Source organism: Gracilinanus agilis, chromosome 3 (assembly GCF_016433145.1).
Source record: "Gracilinanus agilis isolate LMUSP501 chromosome 3, AgileGrace, whole genome shotgun sequence".
In the NCBI taxonomy this organism is placed as follows: domain Eukaryota; kingdom Metazoa; phylum Chordata; class Mammalia; order Didelphimorphia; family Didelphidae; genus Gracilinanus; species Gracilinanus agilis.
The window spans coordinates 204,115,081-204,134,832 of record NC_058132.1 but is presented as its reverse complement, the minus strand read 5'-3'; the positions used below and the strand labels follow the sequence as shown (position 1 = coordinate 204,134,832).

The following is a 19,752-nucleotide window of genomic DNA, read 5'->3' as shown; positions in this document are numbered from 1 at the left end:
GAGGGGGGACGGGGGCTGTGGACGAAGGGAGGAACTGCAGGGAATGGGGAGGAAGGGGTCAGATAAGGGAGGATGAGGACACTAAGGAAGGGGAAGAGAGGGAAATAGGGAGGAGGGGGATACTAGATAGGGAAGATGGGGACAGATAGGAAGGGAGCACGGGTTGGGGATGAGGGGAACAGATAGAGAGGAGGGGAACACAAGATGAGGAAGGGGAACAGATAGGGAGGAGATTAGGAAGGTGAGGAGGGAAGGGAACTTCTAGAGGCTAAGGGGGGAGTTGAAAAGGAGAGAGGGAAGGCTGGAGGAAATGGGATAAAAAGGGATAAGAGGGAAGGAGAGAAAGTGTCTGAGGAGAATAGGGGGTAGGTTAGGGTGAGAATGGAGAAGGGAAGGAAAGTTCCATGAGGGACTGGCAGTCTGGCTGGCTTCTAGGAATGGAAAGGAGTTCCCAAAAGACTTGAAGAAAGGGATTGGACAAAGGAGGAGGAGAAGGACTGAGCACTAAGCACCAGGATCAAAGCTGAAGAGAAGCTCAGAGCTTCAAATAATCTTGGGGCCTGAGGTCCAAGGGAGCTGGGAGGAACTTACTTGATAGGAAGAGGATCAGGGCTAAGTCAGGAAGACTTGGGGAGAGTCCTGGGCCTTTGGACCTCTGGGCTGGGGGCAGATATTTGTCAGAGGGTGAGGTGTGTGTAGAAGGCACAGGATTCCTCACAGTGATATCCCTTAGTAGGGATATAGGAGAGTAGGTTTTGATTTGTAGGGGGTGGAGAGGAATTGGGGATGGGAGGAGAGGTTTTCCCTATGAGTGACACCCTTTTTCCCCCCAAACTCCTCACCCTGGCCCGTGTCACAGCCCCGAGTCCCAGGGTGTCATCAGTGGCGCAGTCTTCCTCATCATCCTCTTCTGCTTCATCCCTGTCCCCTTCCTAAACTGCTTTGTGGAGGACCAGTGTAAGGCCTTCCCCTACCAGGAGGTTAGTGGCCCTGGATGAAGGGAGGCTCATCTGAGGATTAAGGGTGGCAGGTGACAGAAGCTAGATTTGTCAGGGGCTGCTTTTTTGTTTTTATGGAGGGAAAGGCTCATATAGGAGGGCTCTGGGACTTAAGGGAATGAGGTATAGAACTGAACAGTACAGTGCTGGTGGGAAGAGGGCTGGACTTGGGCTTAAGGTAAACCATCTGGGTTTGAACCCCAGTACTTATACTTAGTACTGTGGCTTTACCCTGAAGGTCTTAGTTTCCCCATCAGTAGCAAGGGAATGATAATTCTTGGATTACCTACTTGATAAGGTCGTTTTTGAGGAAAACTTTTTTGGAAACCTAACCTTACAGATACATGACTTGTAGAGCAAGCTGAGGAATTTGCCTTGGGGCCAGTAGGGAGAGCTGAGTTGGGGGAAGGACTGAGCCATCTCTCTCATTTCTCCCCCAGTTTGTGGCCCTGATAGGTGCCTTGCTTGCTATCTGCTGCATGATCTTTCTGGGCTTTGCGGATGATGTGCTGAATCTTCGATGGCGCCACAAGTTACTGCTGCCCACGGCTGCCTCTCTACCTCTGCTCATGGTCTATTTCACCAACTTCGGCAATACAACAATCGTGGTGCCAAAGCCTTTCCGTTCCATGCTGGGGTTGCATCTGGACCTTGGTGAGAAACACCATTCCTACCTCCCAGACTCCTCCTTTCCCTGTGGTCTGTCTCTAGCTTGGCATATCATTCCCTAGTTGTGTATCTGAATCAGCTCACTGTATTTTCTTTCTGCCCTTGCATCCTCTTTCTTCATCCTCAAATTCCTTCTAATAAATTTCTACCCTATGTTTACTTTAGTACCCCTGATCATCATCAGCCTCTCAGCCAATCTTTTCAATCAAGGAAGCAGTACTTATTAGATGTCTATTATATGGAAATATAAATACAAAAAAAGAGACAGCCCTGCCCACAAGGAGCTTATATTCTACTGACATATATGTTCACAGATTTTTTTAAAATACAGCATACATACCAAACAAATTGAAAATGATTTGGTGTGAAGTGGGGAGTGAGAGGAGGGGAACTAAAATTTGGAATCAGAAAAGGCCTTTTGAAGGATATGATACTTGAGCTGAACCTTGAAGGGCAGCAGGAATAAAGTAAAGGGAGGGAGGGAGGGAGAGCATTCTGTCTTGCTATACCTGATGATTTCTTCCTTTTGCAGGCATACTGTATTATGTCTACATGGGCCTGCTGGCTGTGTTCTGCACCAATGCTATCAACATCTTGGCAGGAATCAATGGGCTGGAGGCTGGACAATCTCTTGTCATTTCTGCCTCCATTATTATCTTCAATCTAGTAGAGCTTGAAGGTAAGTTTTTAATATGTAGGAGAAGATAAGGGAGGACAGTATTTTGGGGAATTCAGAAGGGGAAGAAAACAAGAATAAAGACAGTAGATAAAATTGGGTTTTTATAGTGTTAGGGAAAGCAGAATGGTAAAAAAATGGCTGACTTCATCACTGAAGATCTTTTTCCTACTTCTGGTTCTTTCACCCTGTATGTAGCTCTGTTATCTGGGAGGATTCAATTAAATCTTCTTACCCTCACTCAAATAGAATCATATAAACAAAATATCTGAAGGGGGAAGCACCTCGGAGATGATCTCTGTATTGATTTTATTTTGGATTTTTTAACAAATGTTTTATTGATGCTCCTTTCTTCCCTACATCACTGTCACTTCCCAGTGACTCCTGGAGATGAGGACACGGAGTCTCAGAGAAGGGCAGTGGCTTGTCCACAGTCACAAGGCTAAATAAGTGGCAAAGCCAAGATAAGAACTTTATTCTGGCTTGTAGTATAGCAGTCTTTCCACCATGCCATAGCAACATACATTTTGAGAGCATTTTAAGGTTTGTAAAGCCTTTGACATAAAGCATCCTTTCAAGGCAATAAAAATTTAGAGTCCATTATTATTTGCTTGGTAGTGGGGATATGGATATGAGAAATAAGGAACTTTTATTAGGCCATACTCCCTATTTACCATTAAAATGATGTCAGTAATTATATTTCCAGTCTTACAAGAAAATAGTTTGTAAACTCCAAAGTGCTCTATAAATGAGGGTTTTTATCATGCTTGAGAAACAGGGTAATGTGGTGGAAGGAGTGCTGAACCTGGTATTAAGAGACCTGGGTTCAAAGCCCAGCTCCCATTTTCACTAACTGTGACCATGGGCAAGTCACCTAATCTCTCATCCTCTATTTTCTCAACTGTTAAATGGGGATAATGATACAGTATTTGACCTACTTCCATTACAGAGTTGTGAAGAAAGCACTTTGTAAAGCTTAAAGTGCCATAGAAATGTGAATGATTGTTATATATATATGCAAGTTGTTATTGATAACTACCACAATATCTAGGATATGAAAAGATTGTCTAGGGAAACTTTGCAGAAGAGATTAAATAGAAGCCATCTGAAAGAAAAACCATAGTGTGGCATGCATAATGGAAAAGGAGAGAGATATATAGAATAGTTTGGGGTATAGGTCAGAGTCAGGATCTTGGCACTGAGCCTAAGGAACCATTTATCACCTAGATAATTTATGCCTTTTTTTCTGTTCTGGAAGGTGATTATCAAGATGACCACGTCTTTTCTCTCTACTTTATGATTCCATTCTTCTTCACCACTTTGGGACTGCTGTATCATAACTGGTGAGGGACTGAATAGAGGGTATATGTGGGCATGGTTATTGGTAGGAGCTGAGGCTGGGTGCTGAAGAACTTTCATAATTGTGCAGAGATTTCTTCTGGGTTCTCAATCTTGGTGCTGGGTCCTCAGCATTCAGAATTGTGGGTCCTGTAGAACCCCTGGACAATGAGGGGTGGGGGAAACTGGTGAGGAGAGTAGACTATGGGGATGTGGGGAGTGTTTCAGCCACAGGTTAAAATTTGATGCCAAATCATCAAGTTCATTAAGGGGCACTGAACTGGGGTGGGAAATGATACATGCCTGGTGAAAAAGGCCAGTGATGCCCACCGGTTGCTCCTGCCTCAGGTCACCTCTTTCTCATAGGTACCCATCCCAGGTGTTTGTGGGCGACACTTTCTGCTACTTTGCAGGCATGACCTTTGCTGTGGTAGGCATCCTGGGGCACTTCAGCAAGACAATGTTACTCTTCTTCATGCCTCAGGTGTTCAACTTCCTCTACTCCCTTCCACAACTTCTACATATCATCCCTTGTCCACGACACCGTGTGCCCAGGTACCTTTTCTGAGTGGGATTAGGAGAGAAGGGGAATTAAAGAGGGCCTTGAATGTCATGCCTTGGCATAACAAAAGTATCTAGAGGATGGCTTTGAGAAGTAGTCCCAACACATGATATTTAATCAGACTTGAAGATCTGGTCTCCTATGACTCTGTAGGGACACCAAGTACATGCCACAGACTAGGAAACAATACCGAGTTCCAATTATTATACCCACCTTCAGACTTACACCTACCAAGATGCATTGTCCTCAGTGGGAAGATCATTTAAAAAGTAAAAGATGTAACTTTGGTTTAGGTTCTGCTCTTTCCACAGTTCTTTGCTATCTCTCAACTATTACATCTTATTTCCTCTGTAGGCTCAACACCAAGACAGGGAAGCTGGAGATGAGCTATTCCAAGTTCAAGGCCAAGAACCTTTCTCTCTTGGGCACCCTAATTTTGAAGGTAATAGTGATAGGCAAGCAGGGGGTCAGAGACTACTATGCACCCAGGGTGTGGGAACTCCTGTAAAAGCAGACCTGGTGGAGGATTTGGGCCATTTCCTCATACTGATGTGAAATACAGCTAGGATTAACACTCCCCCAACCCCTGCTTCTGCAGGGTGCAGAAGCCCTCCGACTGGTGGCTGTTCGTCGAGGTGAAAATGAGGCTGGTGCCTACATTGAGTGTAACAACATGACCCTCATTAACTTGCTCATCAAGATCTTGGGACCCACTCATGAAAGAAATCTCACTTTGTTGCTTCTGCTCCTGCAGGTAGGCCTTTGGGTCAAGATGGGCATGATGAGTCCTTATCACCCTTCCCTGTTTTTCTTCCATTTTCCAAATGTCCTCTCCCTATTCAGGTTACCCTCCTTGCCTCAATTTCTCATGATTTTCTGTTTCTCTCTGCAGATTCTGGCTAGTGCTATTACTTTTTCCATCCGTTACCAGTTAGTTCGGCTCTTCTATGATATTTGAGTTCTTCACCATGACCTTAACCCATAATCCCCTGTGCCCGGCTCATGCGGAACCCTCTCTGGACCAAGACTGTATTCTCCATAAGCCTATGGGCTTCCCCACATCCTTTGCTCTTTTCAGGAGGTATCCTACCCATCCCACACCTCAATGATTATTTATTGATTGTATTTCCCTATGAACTTCCCTAAATTGGCATTATCTTCCTCTTCCTTCCTTTCCTGAAGCCTCCTTTGGGGCAGGAGGTAGCAGCTTCTTGGAAGCTGTATTGCAACTAGGGATCAGGCCAAGTTCCTGGGTCCTGGGAAACAGGCCTAAGTAAGAGTTGTGGGGAGCCATTAAGTTCCAACCGGAATTGATGTGTTATTGAGAATTAAGCATTTTGATTAATAAGGAGCAGCCTGGGTGGTCAATTGCTCCTTCGGTGATAATAAATGTGTTTGGTTCGTTTTTTTTAACTATAGGTGTGACTCTTGTTTTCAGCTGATTTTTTTTTTTTTAAACCCTTAACTTCTGTGTATTGGCTCATAGGTGGAAGAGTGGTAAGGGTAGGCAATGGGGGTCAAGTGACTTGCCCAAGGTCACACAGCTGGGAAGTGTCTGAGGCTGGATTTGAACCTAGGACCTCCCATTTCTAGGCCTGACTCTCAATCCACTGAGCTACCCAGCTGCCCCCTTTCAGCTGATTTTTGGATATGATGGGACATTTCTCTGCCTCCTTCCTCTATCAGGCAAATGTCAATTCCTGGTCCAGACTCTCCCTGTCTTCTTTTCTTCAGATCCCTTCCCTATTGGTGGGGAAAACATGTTTAAATTATGCAGCCTATATGGAAAATTATATTAGAGAAACAAAAAAACTCAGGTGAGATAGCTGTCTTCAAGCTGTCCTTTAAAATTTGTCACATAGAAGGAGGGATAAGACTTGTTTTACTTGGGCCTAGAGCGCAGTCTTATGGATGTTACATGGAAAACAAAACAAACACCTTTTATCAAAGCTATCCATAAATGGGCTGGACCATTTCAACAAGTAGTAATCTCCCCTATCACTGGAAGTGTTCAATAAAAGGATAGTCAACCACTTGTCTAGGACTGCCTCTGAAGAATAATTGATTGAATGATTTATTAAGTGCTTACTAAGTACAAAGTATTGTACTAAGTGCTGGGAATATAAATAGAAAAGTCAGTTCTTGCTTTGAAGGAGCTCATATTCTATTAGGGAAGACAACACAAAAATGGAATGTTTTGGTTGTAAATCAGAGAGAAAAGTCCCATGGTTCTTAGGGTGCAGCTGCAAAGGAGATGGTTATGCCTCATTTTTAATGTTTCTTCCACTGAAAAATATCAATTTTTGATGTTGAACCATTTGGCAGGACTTTGCTAGCAAGAACTTTCTTTTCTGGCATCAGTAGCTGTGGCTGCAGCACCTGCAGAAACAATTTCCAAGCTACATCTCCACAAGAGTTGCTACTCTGGATGATGGCTGAGGCCATGGGGCTAGAAGCATTGCCATTCCAATGATCTTGTGTTCACACAGTTCTGACTTGTTTCCATCAGGGTCTGAGTGGGGATAATAGTTAAGACTTGCCTGTACATTATATCTCCTGGGTCTTCTTCCAGGTGCCTTTCTGCTTCACCTAAGCAGGTTTGCCAGCCTTATATGTAGTACTTGTTGGGGACTGCTGGCCCCTTATCCACGGGAGTTGATTTCCTGGATGGTTTTGAGGGCTAGGCTAGAAGCAGAATTGGTGATCTGGGGATTTCTGGCACTCCTAGGACTCCTATGCCTATACCTCTATTGGAGACTACTGTTTCTGGTGGTGATATTGAAAATTGGGAGAGATAATCACCCCTATGTCTCTAAAATTTTAAGAAGTGTATGTGAAGAATGAGGAGAAAAGACTGGTCTTTGAGAAAGACACAGGACCAAAAGGTGGAAGAGGCAAATTTAGCTTTTGTATAAGGGGAAATTGCCAAACTATTAGACCTATCCAAAAGTGGAATAAGTTGCTTTGGTTAATAGTGCTTACTATTGTTCAGCTGTTTCAGTTGTATCCAACATGTCCTGGCCCTATTTGGGGTTTTCTTGGCAGAGATACTATACTGATTTGCAATTTTTTTTCTCCACCTGATTTTCCAGACAAGGAACTGAGGCAAATAGAGTTAATGACTTGCCCAGGATTATACAACTAGGAAATGTCTGAGGACAGATGAGTCTGACTTCAGGTCTGGCACTGTCCACAGTGCCATCTAGCTACAAATGTTCAAAACATTGTACTTTGAGTAAGTACTGTAAGTGCTGGGAATATAATTAGAAAATAAGAGTCAGTCCATGCTCTCAAGAAGCTCACATTCCAACATAGGGAAAGAGGGAACAACATGGCTTCAGAAAGCCGCTCCAGGGGCAGCTAGGTGGCTCAGTAGATAGAGAGCCAGCCCTGGAACAAAGGTCTTTGGTTCAATCTGGCTTCAGTCATTTCCTAGCTGTATGATCCTGGGGAAGTCACTTAACCCCTATTACCTATGCCTTTCTGCTCTTCTGCCTTGCAGTAGGTATTGATTCTAAGACAGAAGGTAAGGGTTTAAAAAGAGCGAGCCCCTCCACCTTGTAGATTGTGAGAAAGGATCCTAATGATGGATTTTTCCCTCTGGCTGGAAATTGGCTCCAACCCCCACTTCCGGTTTTTCACACTCCCCACCTAAACTGGTTGAAACAGGGTTTCAGATTTTGAACAAAGTGGTCTGGGCTGAAGGAAGAACATTCAAAAATTGTTTTTTTTTTTTTAAGTCTTAATATAACTTTTTTTTTTCACACTTGGTTTTCTCACCTCCTCATTTCTGAACACATTCCTCTCCTACACCCCATTTTAACAAAGAAAAAAGGGAGAAAGCAGCAAATAATTACATCAACCAAGCCTGACACGAAATGCTTACTGAGCATTACTCAGTACCTTCCCTCAAATAGCTTACAGTTCGTGGAGAAGAAATAATAGGAACACAAGAGAAACTGTCTAAAGCAATAAGGGGCGGGGCCCAAGCTCTTACTAGAAAGACCTCCCGTAGTAGACGGATGGGTAAAGTCGGAGCGGAACGCGGAACTTCTGGTAGGGCGGCGCCCTCTGGCCTCTGCTGGAGTTACAGTTCAGTTCTCTAGAGGAAGCCACCCTCTTTCCCCACCCATTTTCTTTTCTTGGCGCCTATGCCATTTGAATCTCGCGCGCTTCTGGTTGATTGGCTGCCTGGGGAAGCGGGAAGCCAGGGGGCGGGAGAGGGACTGTCCGTCCTCCGGTTCGCTACTCACATCCATCTTACCGGTAAGAAGGGTTTTCAAATCCAGCCAATAGGTAAGCACGCTCTTACGCTTCAGGAGGAGGAGCCCTATGACTAACCAGCCAATTGGAAGCGATAGTCAGACGATCCAGCCAATAAGTAACCAAAGGATGCGGTGACCGGCTAGCTTAAAGGCGGTAGCTTTGCACGCGGACCAGCATTTGGACTGCGGCGAGTCTGCTGAGTGTCTCTGCGCACGCGTAGCCGTTACTCGCGGCGTTCTCTCAGAACCAGTCTCGCGCTTTATACGTTAGCATGTCGGGTCGCGGTAAGACCGGCGGGAAGGCCCGTGCCAAGGCCAAGTCTCGCTCTTCGCGGGCCGGGCTACAGTTCCCCGTGGGCCGTGTGCACCGTTTGCTGAGGAAAGGCCACTACGCGGAGCGAGTCGGTGCCGGCGCGCCGGTGTACCTCGCCGCCGTGCTGGAGTACTTGACGGCCGAGATCTTGGAGCTGGCAGGGAACGCGGCCCGGGACAACAAGAAGACCCGCATCATCCCCCGCCACCTGCAACTGGCCATCCGTAACGATGAGGAGCTCAACAAGCTCCTGGGCGGCGTAACCATCGCCCAGGGCGGCGTCCTGCCCAACATCCAGGCGGTGCTGCTGCCCAAGAAGAGCGGCGCCATCACCGGCCCCAAGGCCCCAGGCAGCGGCGGCAGCAAGAAGAGCACGCAGGCCTCGCAGGAATATTGAGTCGGCCTTGGCGCCGCGGCCGCCCCGCTCCCGCACCAGACCCCCCCACACACCACAAAGGCCCTTTTCAGGGCCGCCTACCCCTTCACTGAGAGAGCTGAGCCACCCGCCTTCCCTCCCCAAGTCCGGCTTCCCGGCGTCCCGAGGTGCGTGGAGATCCCGAGCAGCGGCAGGCCACCCTGCAGCGGGGCTGGTCTTGGCAGCAGCTGCCCGGGTAGGTCCAAGTCCACCCCGGACCCGGCGGAATCCCCGTTTATTCTTTTGACTCCTTCTCTCTTGGCAGCTACTACACAATCCCGGTGCTGTGGCGTCTCTAGGTCACAAGCAGGACCCACCCCGGGGCCACTCATCCTCCGACCAGCAAGGAGCAATCCAGCCTTCGGGAGCGTCCTGCATCTAGACCTGGCCATGGCTTCTCCCACCGACGCTGAAGTTCCTCCCCACGGACCGGACCTCTTGCTTCTGAACTGAATTTTCTCAGCTTAGGCACTTTGCCTTTATCCTGGGGAATTGGGGGAATTGAGAGACTTATGAAAGACAATTTGGAAGTTCGATTAACTTAATTTAATTAAATGTTTTTTTAAGTGAAGTTTTCTTGTCTTTTTTCGGAATTACTGTAGTTGCTATTCAAAGGGCTGGAGCAGAGCTGCTGTAGGCTCCCTAGGTTACAAAAAGGTTAAAAAATGTTACCGCTTTTACTTTGACCATTCTTTGGGGGAATTTGGGTCTGAAGTGTAAAGAGGATGTTTTTCCTGTGTAAAATAGCCAATCTTGCAAATGGCCTATGTGCTATGCACTGAACATAGGGAGCAGGAATGGGATGATTGTCCACATTCCTATCCTTTTAATCTACAGAGGCAGAAGGAAAAAATTTCACTAGATTTGCTTGAGGTGTTTTTATTGACAGATTTGGTTACATTCAATGTCTTTGATACCAACAGAAAACAGACAATCCTCCAGTCCCTTGAATAAAAGGGGCCAGAACAAGGCACTAGGATGCTTAGCAGCAACAGGGCCCCTTCCCCACAACTGAGTCCTGGGTGATGCAGTTTTTGTGCCCAGGGATTGGTTCCTGTTCAGTGAGGGAAGTGTTTAGGGCACCCCACAACAAACTTGACAGCTAGGCAGGAAATGTCCACAGAGCTGGGTTAATGGGCATCATTGAGCTGTCTTGCTACATCCAAGATGTTCCTGGCTCCCTTGTTCAGCAGCAGGTTAGCAAGGCTGATACCCAGGTTTTCAGCTGCCCTTTGGGCTCCCTGAGATATATGCTGAGCAGTGATGCCCACCCTCTGCACATCATCCTCTGGGCCATCTTCATGCTATAGAAGAGAAAAATGAGTTAGAGAAGAAGGGGTATAATATGACTCTTGTTTGCCTTCCCCCAGGGATCCTGGTACCTGGGCTGGGTCATTGATGGTTGTCTGCATGGTTTCCTTCAGACTATCTGAGCCATCCAGACTCCAGACACCTCCAGTCAGGTATAGCTAGGGAACAGAACAGGCTTTACTAGAAGGAATTTCATGGGGGCAAAGAATTGTCTCAATTAATTTTTGTATGTTCTAGTACCTAGTATCATGGTAAGTGTTTCATGTGTATTAAATCTAAAAGTAATCCATTACTTAGGGAAAGGTTATTTAGGTGTTATGCTTTCAAGCTAAGTATTTGAAATATGGGTACTTCCCTACTTGTTCCACCTGTTTCCAAGTTAAAATAAAACATTTACCTGCCCATCCTTGAGGGTTGTATCAACTGCCACAGGCACACTGCAACCTCCTTCCTATAATAAGACCATGGCTGTGAGCTCCAAGGGCTCTTTGACAATATACTTTAGATCACCCCATTCTCAAAAGAGGCAGGAAACAAGTGGGGAGGGGGAAGGAAAAAGAGGGAAGGGTCTATATGGCTAAGATACCCAGGCATTCAAATGGTTATCTGATATTCACTATGGGCATAGTATACTGAGGCACACCCTTCCCAAGTGAAATACAGGTCCTACCAGGTGCCTCAGGAAGGCCCTCTCAGCAATGCATCGTAGAAGTGTCTCAGGATCATGTAGCACTTGAACCAAATCTAGCACTTCCTGGTCCTTGGCTCGGACCTCAACACCCAGGGCCCCCTGGGGAAAAAAAAAACCCACATTCCATCAAGACTTCCTTTTCACACCAAATGATCTGGTTAATATCGGGCTGCCAAAATGATTTCCCAGTTACCCAGTGAATACAAGTTCTAGCTCAAGGTACATTCCCACTCCTAGAGGAGGTCAAAGGCTATAGAATTTATACCTGGGCTAGGAGCAGAGGGAGGGACCAAAAATAAAGTGCCCATATCCCCAAAGGTCAAAGATGGCTTTCATGGCTGAGCATACCTGGCCAACTGCATACAAACATTCTTCAGGATACAGGAGCTGAAGGGGTAAAGCAAGTAATCAGTACACAGAACAGATGGGGGGTTGAGGGGGAAACCTTGCCAAATGGTATGACTTTAGCAAGACTGGGAATCTGGATTCCTACTTACAATCATTCCCAATCTGGATCTTTTTTTTTCCCATTTAGATGATAATGCTTGAATGAGGGGTGAGGTGATCTTGAGTAGGACATAAAGAAAAGACTTTTTGGGGTGAGGAGGAGTAGGAAGATGATATAATATCTAACTCAGAGCTTTGAATATAAGTGTCAAACCTTCCCAGTCACAAGGATGTAACAAGTGATGGAAAAAAATTTTTTTTACCTGCCCTACACGGCTCTGCCAACCCATACGTTGCAGTCCAGCTGCTGCCAGGATGATGGCACTAAATTCCTGTTGTTCATCCAGCTTCCGAAGCCGAGTATTGAGATTCCCTCGCTGAAGTACAGCGTTAAGGAGCCAGATTTTTCCAAGGCCCTACTCACTTGGCTATTTGCATAAGCCAGTCAATCAAAAGAACCCTGCAAATCTTTCTTACCCTTGTGGAGTTCACCTCAAACTGCCCAAAGGATACAATACTTCTGAATTCCAGATGTGGAAATTTTCGCTGCAACTGAGCTGCTCTTCGAAGGGAGCTGGTCCCTATCACACTATAAGATCAGAAGTTAGCACCCAGTAAGCCCTACCAATCCTTCTGTTCTCCAGCCCCTACTCTCCCACTTCAACCATGCTCCTTTCCAGACTCTTACCTTCTCTCTGGCAGGGTACCCAAGGTCTGACCAGTATATTTAGGGTGGAAGATAACAGCATCAAAGGGGCTCTCCCGCCTAGGGTAGAAAGGGAAGGGTTACATGATGGGGCCAGGGTAAGGTATTTGATCAGTTCAACACGCTTTCACCTGAAGCCATCCCAATTTCTCTTCAAAGAACCAATGAAAGACTCATTGGATTCCTAAAATGCATCTAGAACTCTCCCAAGCCAAGGGAGTTATAACAGTGAGGGCAGAAGGGCAAGTACAGAAAGAAGAGAATGCCATGATGGCATTCACACCTCTCTGAAGTCCCTTTGACCTCAGAATTGCCTCTTACTTGCAAACAGCACCAATAGTGAAGGCTGGGGGCAGTACAGTGGGCAGGTCCTTCAGGGAATGTACAACCAGGTCCACTCTGGAAGAGACAGAGCCAGGGACATGAGGACAGAAGTAGGAAGCAACATTTTCCCATCTCCTCTCAATCTCCTGTCAATGCTTTGGTAGAATGGAGACCAGGGAGACTAACCACAACCTCCTATTTCTGTAGCACTTTAAGGTTTCCAAAGAACTTCATCAAAGCACACACAATGATGCCCCCACACACCAACAACTCATGATGGAGATAAGTATAAGTATCATGCTTATTTTACAGATAAGGAAATGAGCTCAGAAAAGGGATGCACCTGGCTATGGTCATGCCACTAGCAAAATGGTCTGGGCTGGTATCCATACCCAAGTGTCTTGACTCCAAATTCAGCCTTCCTTCCACTTTATAACATGGCACTGCACTACATCTCAGGAATCAGACAGGAAGGGGCCTTTTCTTGTTACCTGGATGCCCCTAACACCTATTGACCTGTACCACTGGATATAAGGCATCATGTTGGTAATTTGTGTTCTAAACTAAAAGCTCTTCAAAATAAAAAATAAAAACAAACAAACAAACAAATAAATAAATAAATAAATGACCAAGCAAACGAGCAAATAAATAAATAAATGAACTAACTGACTGACTAACTAAAAGCTCACACCGAGGTCACTGCCCTTCAGGAAACTGAGGACAGGGCTGTGGTCCCAGCAAGAAAGATGCCATTTTTCAACTTTGGTTCCAAACCTACTTTTCCTGAAATCCACCCTCAGCCCATATCTTCTGGGCCCCAAATCCTTTGGACTTTGTAGCAAATAGGTACTGAAGCAGCTTTGATTCCAGAAAGGAAGGGTCCTGAGGTGGGCTTCAAGGCCTGCCTCTCCTGCCCAATTTCCCCTCACTTACTCATTCTTCTCCAGGGCATACTCCAGCTCCTTGGTGAACAGGCTTTTCTCTCCAATCTGCCAGGAAAAAGAGTGGGGCAGTGTGAAACTCATGGAGCTGGGGAAGACTAGTGGAGATGACTAGGGGTCAGGGAAAGAGAGGATTACCTTAGAGAGTGCAGTATCCAGGATCTTGTCCCCAGTAGTGGACATTGCAACTAGAAACAGAATAATTAGTCAGTCAACAAATATATGAGTATTTACTATGTGTTCTCTAATACTGTGCTCCCCTATGTATAGAGCTGTGCTGGGCACAGGGGTGGAGAGAAAGAAAGAAGGGAAATATAGGGTTCTTGCCCTCAGTAAAGCTCACCATCTGTATTGGTGGCTTGAGGCCCAGGAGGGAGAACAAGACACACACACCTTAAAAGTTACAAAATGAGCAGTTTAGAATAAGGGCCAAAGGAACTATATAGATAATAGGAAGTCACCATGGCTATTCATGAAGTGGATAGGAATGGCTTAAACCATTCTTTCATCAAGTTAGAATTTAGAATGCTATAGATTCTGTCTGCTTCTCTCCTGGGGCTAGAAGACAACCTCCCTTCTAATCCCCACTGTCCACTGAAACCACCAGAGAACTCACTGATTTCAAACTGCAGACTAGGGTAGATGTCTTTCAGCATTGCCACCACACTGTCCGTCTGTATCCTTGCCAGCTGGGAAGCAAAGATCTGGTTTAGTTCCCCCCCTTTCTTCCCCACTTTCCAAGAGGCTGGTCTAAGACACAAAAAACATACACAGGGCCAGAAAAATCGTTCTGGGGACAGACTAAGGAGGCCAGCAGTACAGGGAATCTGATCCAAGTGCCTTCTGGGCCAGTGGTATTACTACTACTGCTCCCAATAGTTTTAGCTCCTCTCTAAAAAAGTGTAGCCCTAGGCCTATTTATACATTATTTCTCAGTAAAGACCAGACTAAGATCTCTCTTCTGCAGCCTCCCTACTCAGAGTGGTAAGGCAACCGAGTCCTTTATCCCTCCTCTCCCAAAGTCGTGGTTTCCTGGTACCTACAACAGAGGAACTCTTAACCCACCTGGCTCTTTCGAGTACCCACACGGATCACTCTCATATTTGACTTGTTTCCGTCCTGTGGAGAAAGAATCCAGAGTCACTCTCTTAAGCCCCCTTTCCCCTGAAAACCCAGAATCCCAGGGCTAATGGGACCTCAAGGGGCTACCCTTCTGCCTATGGATGAACATAGCCTAGATTTTTCCAAGGTGGAAGAGTTACTCTGATGCCATCCCCTTTACCTCCTTCAATGTTTTGAACTGTTTCAAGGGATCTTCCTGCTTACCTGGGAAAAATAGGATTTTTCCAGTCGTCAAACAGATGAAGGATACAAGGAGGCAGAGGTTAATGCTGCTATATCTCCAACCAAGGCTCTGAGCCTAGAAGGGAGACTGAGTAAAGAAGCGCTTGAAGGCGGTCCTGGACCCACCCAGATGGGCAGGGAGATAAAGGTCATCCAGCCAACCACAAGGAGGGTGGGGTTCAGAACTGGAAGTGGGGGAAGGGAAAAGGGGAGGCAAGGAAAGATGTTCTCAGGAGCAGTATTGGAGGTGGCCAGCCACATACTGGGCAATTTGTGCTGAGTCACCGACAGCTGAAGAGGAGAGATCAGTGACTAGTGTCCACATCAGAGTGGACAAAAACCCCACCTACACAAAACTGGTGCTACCCAAATGCTAAAGTCACCGTTGTGCCCATTACTGCTAATGCCCTAAAAACTTCTTCTACCTGGTCAGTGACGTTAACAGGAGGGCAGGTGGAAAGGAAGAGCCTAAAGGGAAGCAAATTATTCTCCACCAGTCTGTTTTGGAGGCACAAATCTCCTCGACTCCTTTTACCAGTAAAGAAACTCCTGGACACAGAAATTGAAACTCTGAAACAGAAGAGACACATTCTTCTTGCTAGGGTTCTCTGGAATATCTGCCAAGGGACCATGGAGGAGGATCTGTGCCCTGAAGGCCATGATATAGGATCATGTTTAATTGAAATCAAGTCCAGCCACTGTGCCTAATGCCAGGTTTCCCTGCCCTGGGACCATCCCAGGAGAGGAGGCTTCTTGTAGCTGAACAAGTAGTTAAAGAATATGCTACCTTGCTGTTGAACACAGGAGCTCCCACATAAACACATTCAGAGAGACTGAGCAAGCCAAAGACCGAAACCCTTAACCTACCTAACAGGGATCTCTGCTATGTTCCAGCATGTTCACTGGACAGATAAATGAGCCTGCAGAAATGAGTCAAGAACATACCTGAGATCAGAATTTCCAAGTGGGAATATCCTGGCATGCCAGAGAATCTTTTACTCCTACTGAGTGGCCTGTACAGTGGAGATAAGTCCCCCCTCTCTCCCCAGCACCCCAGATACAACTAGGCCAATCATGGTTTTAGTGTTATCTCAGTGAGCAGAAGGAGCTTTGAGGCTGACTCAAATTATGCTATATTAGGATCAGTAGGAGAAACTGGAGATGTTTATTTAACATAGTGAGGTCTTAGAAGTTGTCTTTAAACTCTAGGAGGGACATTCTGTGTAAGATGAAATACTTATTCTACTTGAATCTAGGAAACATTGACAGGGGTCTTCAAGTAGACTGAATGATTATTTGTCAGGGAATGGTAAAGAGGATAGGGATTGCAATACATGACCTTTGTGGCCCATTCCAATTTGGAGAGTATAAACACAATTTATATTTATAAGGAAAGTAGCTCCTGGTGAGGAAGGGGTGACAGAGCAAGTGGCTGACCCAAATCAAACACCTCCCTCAAACTCCAAAGTCTGGAGAGGACCAGGGAGTTTGGAGCAGGATATCTGGCTTTGTTAGGTCAGAATTAGTACTGTGTGAACTCCATTTCACCTGGATAATTCCAGAGTAGGCTAAGGGGATGAGGATGGGGTTTGGGAGAAGACATGATGAGGAGTAGGGGTTAGTGAAAAAGATGAGAAAAGAAGCAATGCATGAATGTGTGTAGTAGGGGGCAGCTGGGTAGCTCAGTGGAGTGAGAGTCAGGCCTAGAGACGGGAGGTCCTAGGTTCAAATCTGACCTCAGACACTTCCCAGCTATGTGACCCTGGGGAAGTCACTTGACCCCCATTGCCCACCCTTACCACTCACTCTTCCACCAAGAAGTCAATATATAGCAGTTAAGGGTTAAAAAAAAAAATAGAATGTGTGTAGTAGTCCTATCCTCTCTGGCTATGGAAGGATCCTGCTGGAAGGGCTTTCAAAGATCATCCAATCTAAGGGTTCTTAACCTCTGACTCTGTGTTTTTAATATTTGTGATCACTGTCTTTTAAATATAATCGATTTCCTTTGGAATACTACATATTTTATGCAATAAAAAAATTATTCTGAGAAGGGGTCCATAAAGTGACAAACGGGAATGGTGACACCAAAAATGTTTAGAACCCTTAGTGTGGTCCAATCGCCTCCTCTTACAGAAGAGAAAACTCTGGCCCAGAGACACACGTTGTTAGCAGAACCAAGGCCGGGCTTCTCAGTTCACATCATGCGCTCGTCAGGGGATGTTCAACATCCCCTCGACAGTGTCCAGAGACAGGCAGCGGACTCCCAAGCTTACTGAGACAAGCGAGGGGAAGCCCCTGCTCCCTGCCCTCGCCTCCGTCCTTGGTCAATTTCACCCCCACTCCTCCGGAAGCCAGTCGGACCGCCAGCGTGTAGAGTGCTCCCGCCCGGGAACATTAGGTCCGAGGCGGTGCCCTGCATTTCCTCCACGAGGTACAGCCAAGTGCCTCAGACCTAAGCGCCTACCAGAGGCTTTCATTTCAGAAAGTTTGGCCTCCTCAGATTCCCCACCACCCGCCCCCTGCACCTTAGTTCAGGACCACTTTGGCCACTGGCTCTTTAAACCTCACACAAAGCCCGGGCTAATGACAGCCATTGAGACCAATAGGCTGTGGAGGAAGGCGGCCGACAGCCAATCATTGGTTTGCTACACGCACAGATACAAACTAGGGTCCGTCAGGACAGGACTCACCACTGTGGCTGCATCTCCACTCCTGGACATGGTTTCGTCCATAAAGTGGGGCCAGAGGGTGAGCACGCGGGCTCATACCCTGGGCTGGCCGGAGACGCGAGACTCTAAAGCTTGCTGAGGGACAGGGGGCATGTGGAACTTGCGCTGCCCTGGCCGATCCCGGCTCTCCGATACTGGCAGAAGCCTTTGCGTCACTTCCGTTGCGTTCCTTAAAGGAGCAGACCACGACTTGGCCAGAAGCGGGCGATTGAAACCTGGAAAGGGAGGAGCCCCCAGCTTCTGAGATTTAGGGGTCCTACAAAAGGATAGAAATCTCCCCAAAAATATCCGAATGTTGTACAGCACTGTCAAACCACTTTTTTTTTTAAAAAAAAGAAAAAGTTACCCAACTTACCCTGAAAAAAAAAAAAAAGCTGGAAAGGACTTTGTCCCTCATTTTGACAGTTGAGGAAACTGAGGTCTAGATGACCAAAGTAAATTCGTATGAGACATCAATCACAAGTCTGCGGTTGGACCTAGTCTGTAGATTCTGGTTCTCTAGCAAATTCCAAATGCCTTAATCCCCTATCCCCAATTAGATTATAAATTCCTTGAGGGAAAAGTGTTACTGCCTCTTTTTGTATGTCTGACACTTAGCACTGTGGCTGGCACATAGTAGGTGTTTAGTAAAAGTTTATTGAATTTTCCCATAATACATGCAAATTATCAGGAATAGTGTTCCTTTGTGTTATATTTTGGGAATGATACTGACAAACTGAAGTACCAGGTTGCTGAAGGGCCTTGAGATCATGCCAAAAGTGAGGATTGTTTCCAGTTTTTTGTATTTGTACTCTCAGCAACTAGCACAGTGTCTGGTATATAGACACAAGTGTTTGTTGATTCAAAGGAAGGAACAGGGGTGTTTATCTTTGATAGAACTTAGGAGGAACATGCAAACACTTCAAGTGTCTGAAACCTTTTAGGGAACAGGAAAGAGACTGCTTGGTCATGAAGAACAGAAAACAGAATCAAATGAGAATGTAAAATAGGACTAAATGGGATAACACAAAGTGTTTTGCAAATCATCATGTTGTGCGAATGCTAATTATTAATAATAGGAGAAAACAGTTAGATGGTTCAGTGAACTGAGAGCCATGCCTGAAGACAAGAGATCCTGGGTTCAAATGTGGCCTCAGACACTTTCTAGCTATATGACCTTGGGCAAGTCACAACTCCTATTGCCTAGCTCTTACAGTTCTGCCTTGGAATCAATACACAGTAACAAGACTAGATGGAAAGTAAAGGTTTAAATAACAAATAGGAACAATGAGTGGGAATTGTGGAGGCACATCGTGGCAGAACATAAGAAAAATTCCCCAAAGATTAGTGCTGTCCAAAAATTAAATGGACAACTCGAAGACATCAAGGAGTCCCTCATCTCAACCCTTTTTGATGCCAAGGAAAGGATAACCACTTGATTTTGTAGCAACCTTTTATTTTCAACCTTTTATGAAGTGCTTTTTATGTATTAGGCACTGGGAATACAAGTACAAAAGATTAAAAGTCTAATTCAGGGAACATGTATAATGCATAAATATACCACACAACACAAGATTAAATACAGAAGTAGAGCGGGCACTCAAAGTTAACTGAGGAGGGAATAATGAAAGAGCTCATGCACAAGTGTGTTTGAGCTGCATCTTCAGGGACAAGACCCAAGGCTGACACGAGGGAGTGCATTACAACAATGGAGAACATTGTAGATGTTGCAATGGAGGACAGAGCAAAGGCAGAAGCAATAAATTCTGTGTGCAATGTGTGAGGAAGAGGGAAGGCCAGTTACTGTCCTTTTTGTCTATGAAAGAGATAATGTCCAGTGAGACTAGATAGGTTGGAGCAAGGTTAAGGGCTTTTAAAGCCAAACAAAGGGTTTTTTTTATCCTGCGGGCAATAAGGCGTTGATGTCAAGTAGGGGAGTCACAAGATCATATCTGCCCTTACTAGGAGACTGTTGCAATAATGTAGGTACAAGGTAATAACCTGAACTGGGTAGTAGCTGAGTGAAGAGAAGGGATAAGATGCA

At 45.8% G+C, this 19,752-nt stretch overlaps 3 protein-coding genes across 5 annotated transcripts in view; 2 read left to right on the top strand and 1 right to left on the bottom strand.

Annotated features, from left to right (window-relative positions):
* The window catches only part of DPAGT1 (dolichyl-phosphate N-acetylglucosaminephosphotransferase 1), an 11,102-nt gene extending 5,446 nt beyond the window's left edge, over positions 1-5,656 (top strand). The window contains exons 2-9 of the mRNA XM_044666377.1: positions 860-980; positions 1,439-1,652; positions 2,200-2,346; positions 3,602-3,686; positions 4,048-4,236; positions 4,598-4,685; positions 4,842-4,997; positions 5,136-5,656. Coding sequence (XP_044522312.1) covers positions 860-980; positions 1,439-1,652; positions 2,200-2,346; positions 3,602-3,686; positions 4,048-4,236; positions 4,598-4,685; positions 4,842-4,997; positions 5,136-5,201 — 1,066 coding nt within the window. The 3' untranslated portion in view covers positions 5,202-5,656. The remainder of the gene's footprint in view (positions 1-859; positions 981-1,438; positions 1,653-2,199; positions 2,347-3,601; positions 3,687-4,047; positions 4,237-4,597; positions 4,686-4,841; positions 4,998-5,135) is intronic.
* A 3,063-nt stretch (positions 5,657-8,719) lies between these two features.
* LOC123242112 (histone H2AX) lies at positions 8,720-10,037 on the top strand. Its single transcript, XM_044669629.1, has 2 exons — positions 8,720-9,364; positions 9,502-10,037. The coding sequence occupies exon 1, from the start codon at positions 8,781-8,783 to the stop codon at positions 9,216-9,218; it is 438 nt and encodes a 145-aa protein (XP_044525564.1). The 5' UTR covers positions 8,720-8,780; the 3' UTR covers positions 9,219-9,364; positions 9,502-10,037.
* Positions 10,038-10,099: 62 nt separating this feature from the next.
* On the bottom strand, positions 10,100-17,847 carry HMBS (hydroxymethylbilane synthase). 3 transcript variants are annotated; one of them, XM_044669627.1, is made up of 15 exons: positions 17,691-17,847; positions 14,983-15,185; positions 14,722-14,775; positions 14,273-14,345; positions 13,795-13,844; positions 13,649-13,704; positions 12,713-12,790; positions 12,374-12,451; positions 12,199-12,274; positions 11,949-12,062; positions 11,587-11,625; positions 11,218-11,337; positions 10,945-10,998; positions 10,619-10,705; positions 10,100-10,540 (listed from the first exon to the last, which is right to left on the bottom strand). In XM_044669627.1, the coding sequence occupies exons 3-15, from the start codon at positions 14,755-14,757 to the stop codon at positions 10,367-10,369; spliced, it is 1,035 nt and encodes a 344-aa protein (XP_044525562.1). In that variant the 5' UTR covers positions 14,758-14,775; positions 14,983-15,185; positions 17,691-17,847; the 3' UTR covers positions 10,100-10,366. The 3 variants fall into 3 exon arrangements, with proteins under 3 accessions (XP_044525562.1, XP_044525560.1, XP_044525561.1); XM_044669625.1 differs by lacking the exon at positions 14,983-15,185; XM_044669626.1 differs by lacking the exon at positions 17,691-17,847 and having other exon boundaries at positions 14,983-15,717.
* Positions 17,848-19,752: the final 1,905 nt, after the last annotated feature.

Excerpts from the sequence above, each read along its gene's own strand:
- LOC123242112 (XM_044669629.1), top strand. The coding sequence starts at position 8,781 with ATGTCGGGTCGCGGTAAGACCGGCGGGAAGGCCCGTGCCAAGGCCAAG.
- HMBS (XM_044669625.1), bottom strand. The coding sequence starts at position 17,732 with ATGGACGAAACCATGTCCAGGAGTGGAGATGCAGCCACAGTG. Across the intron at positions 12,063-12,198 it reads ATCTGGAATTCAGAAGTATT|CGAGGGAATCTCAATACTCG; the intron begins GTATCCTTTGGG and ends GCTGTACTTCAG. Across the intron at positions 11,338-11,586 it reads GTTTGTATGCAGTTGGCCAG|GGGGCCCTGGGTGTTGAGGT; the intron begins GTATGCTCAGCC and ends TTTTTTCCCCAG.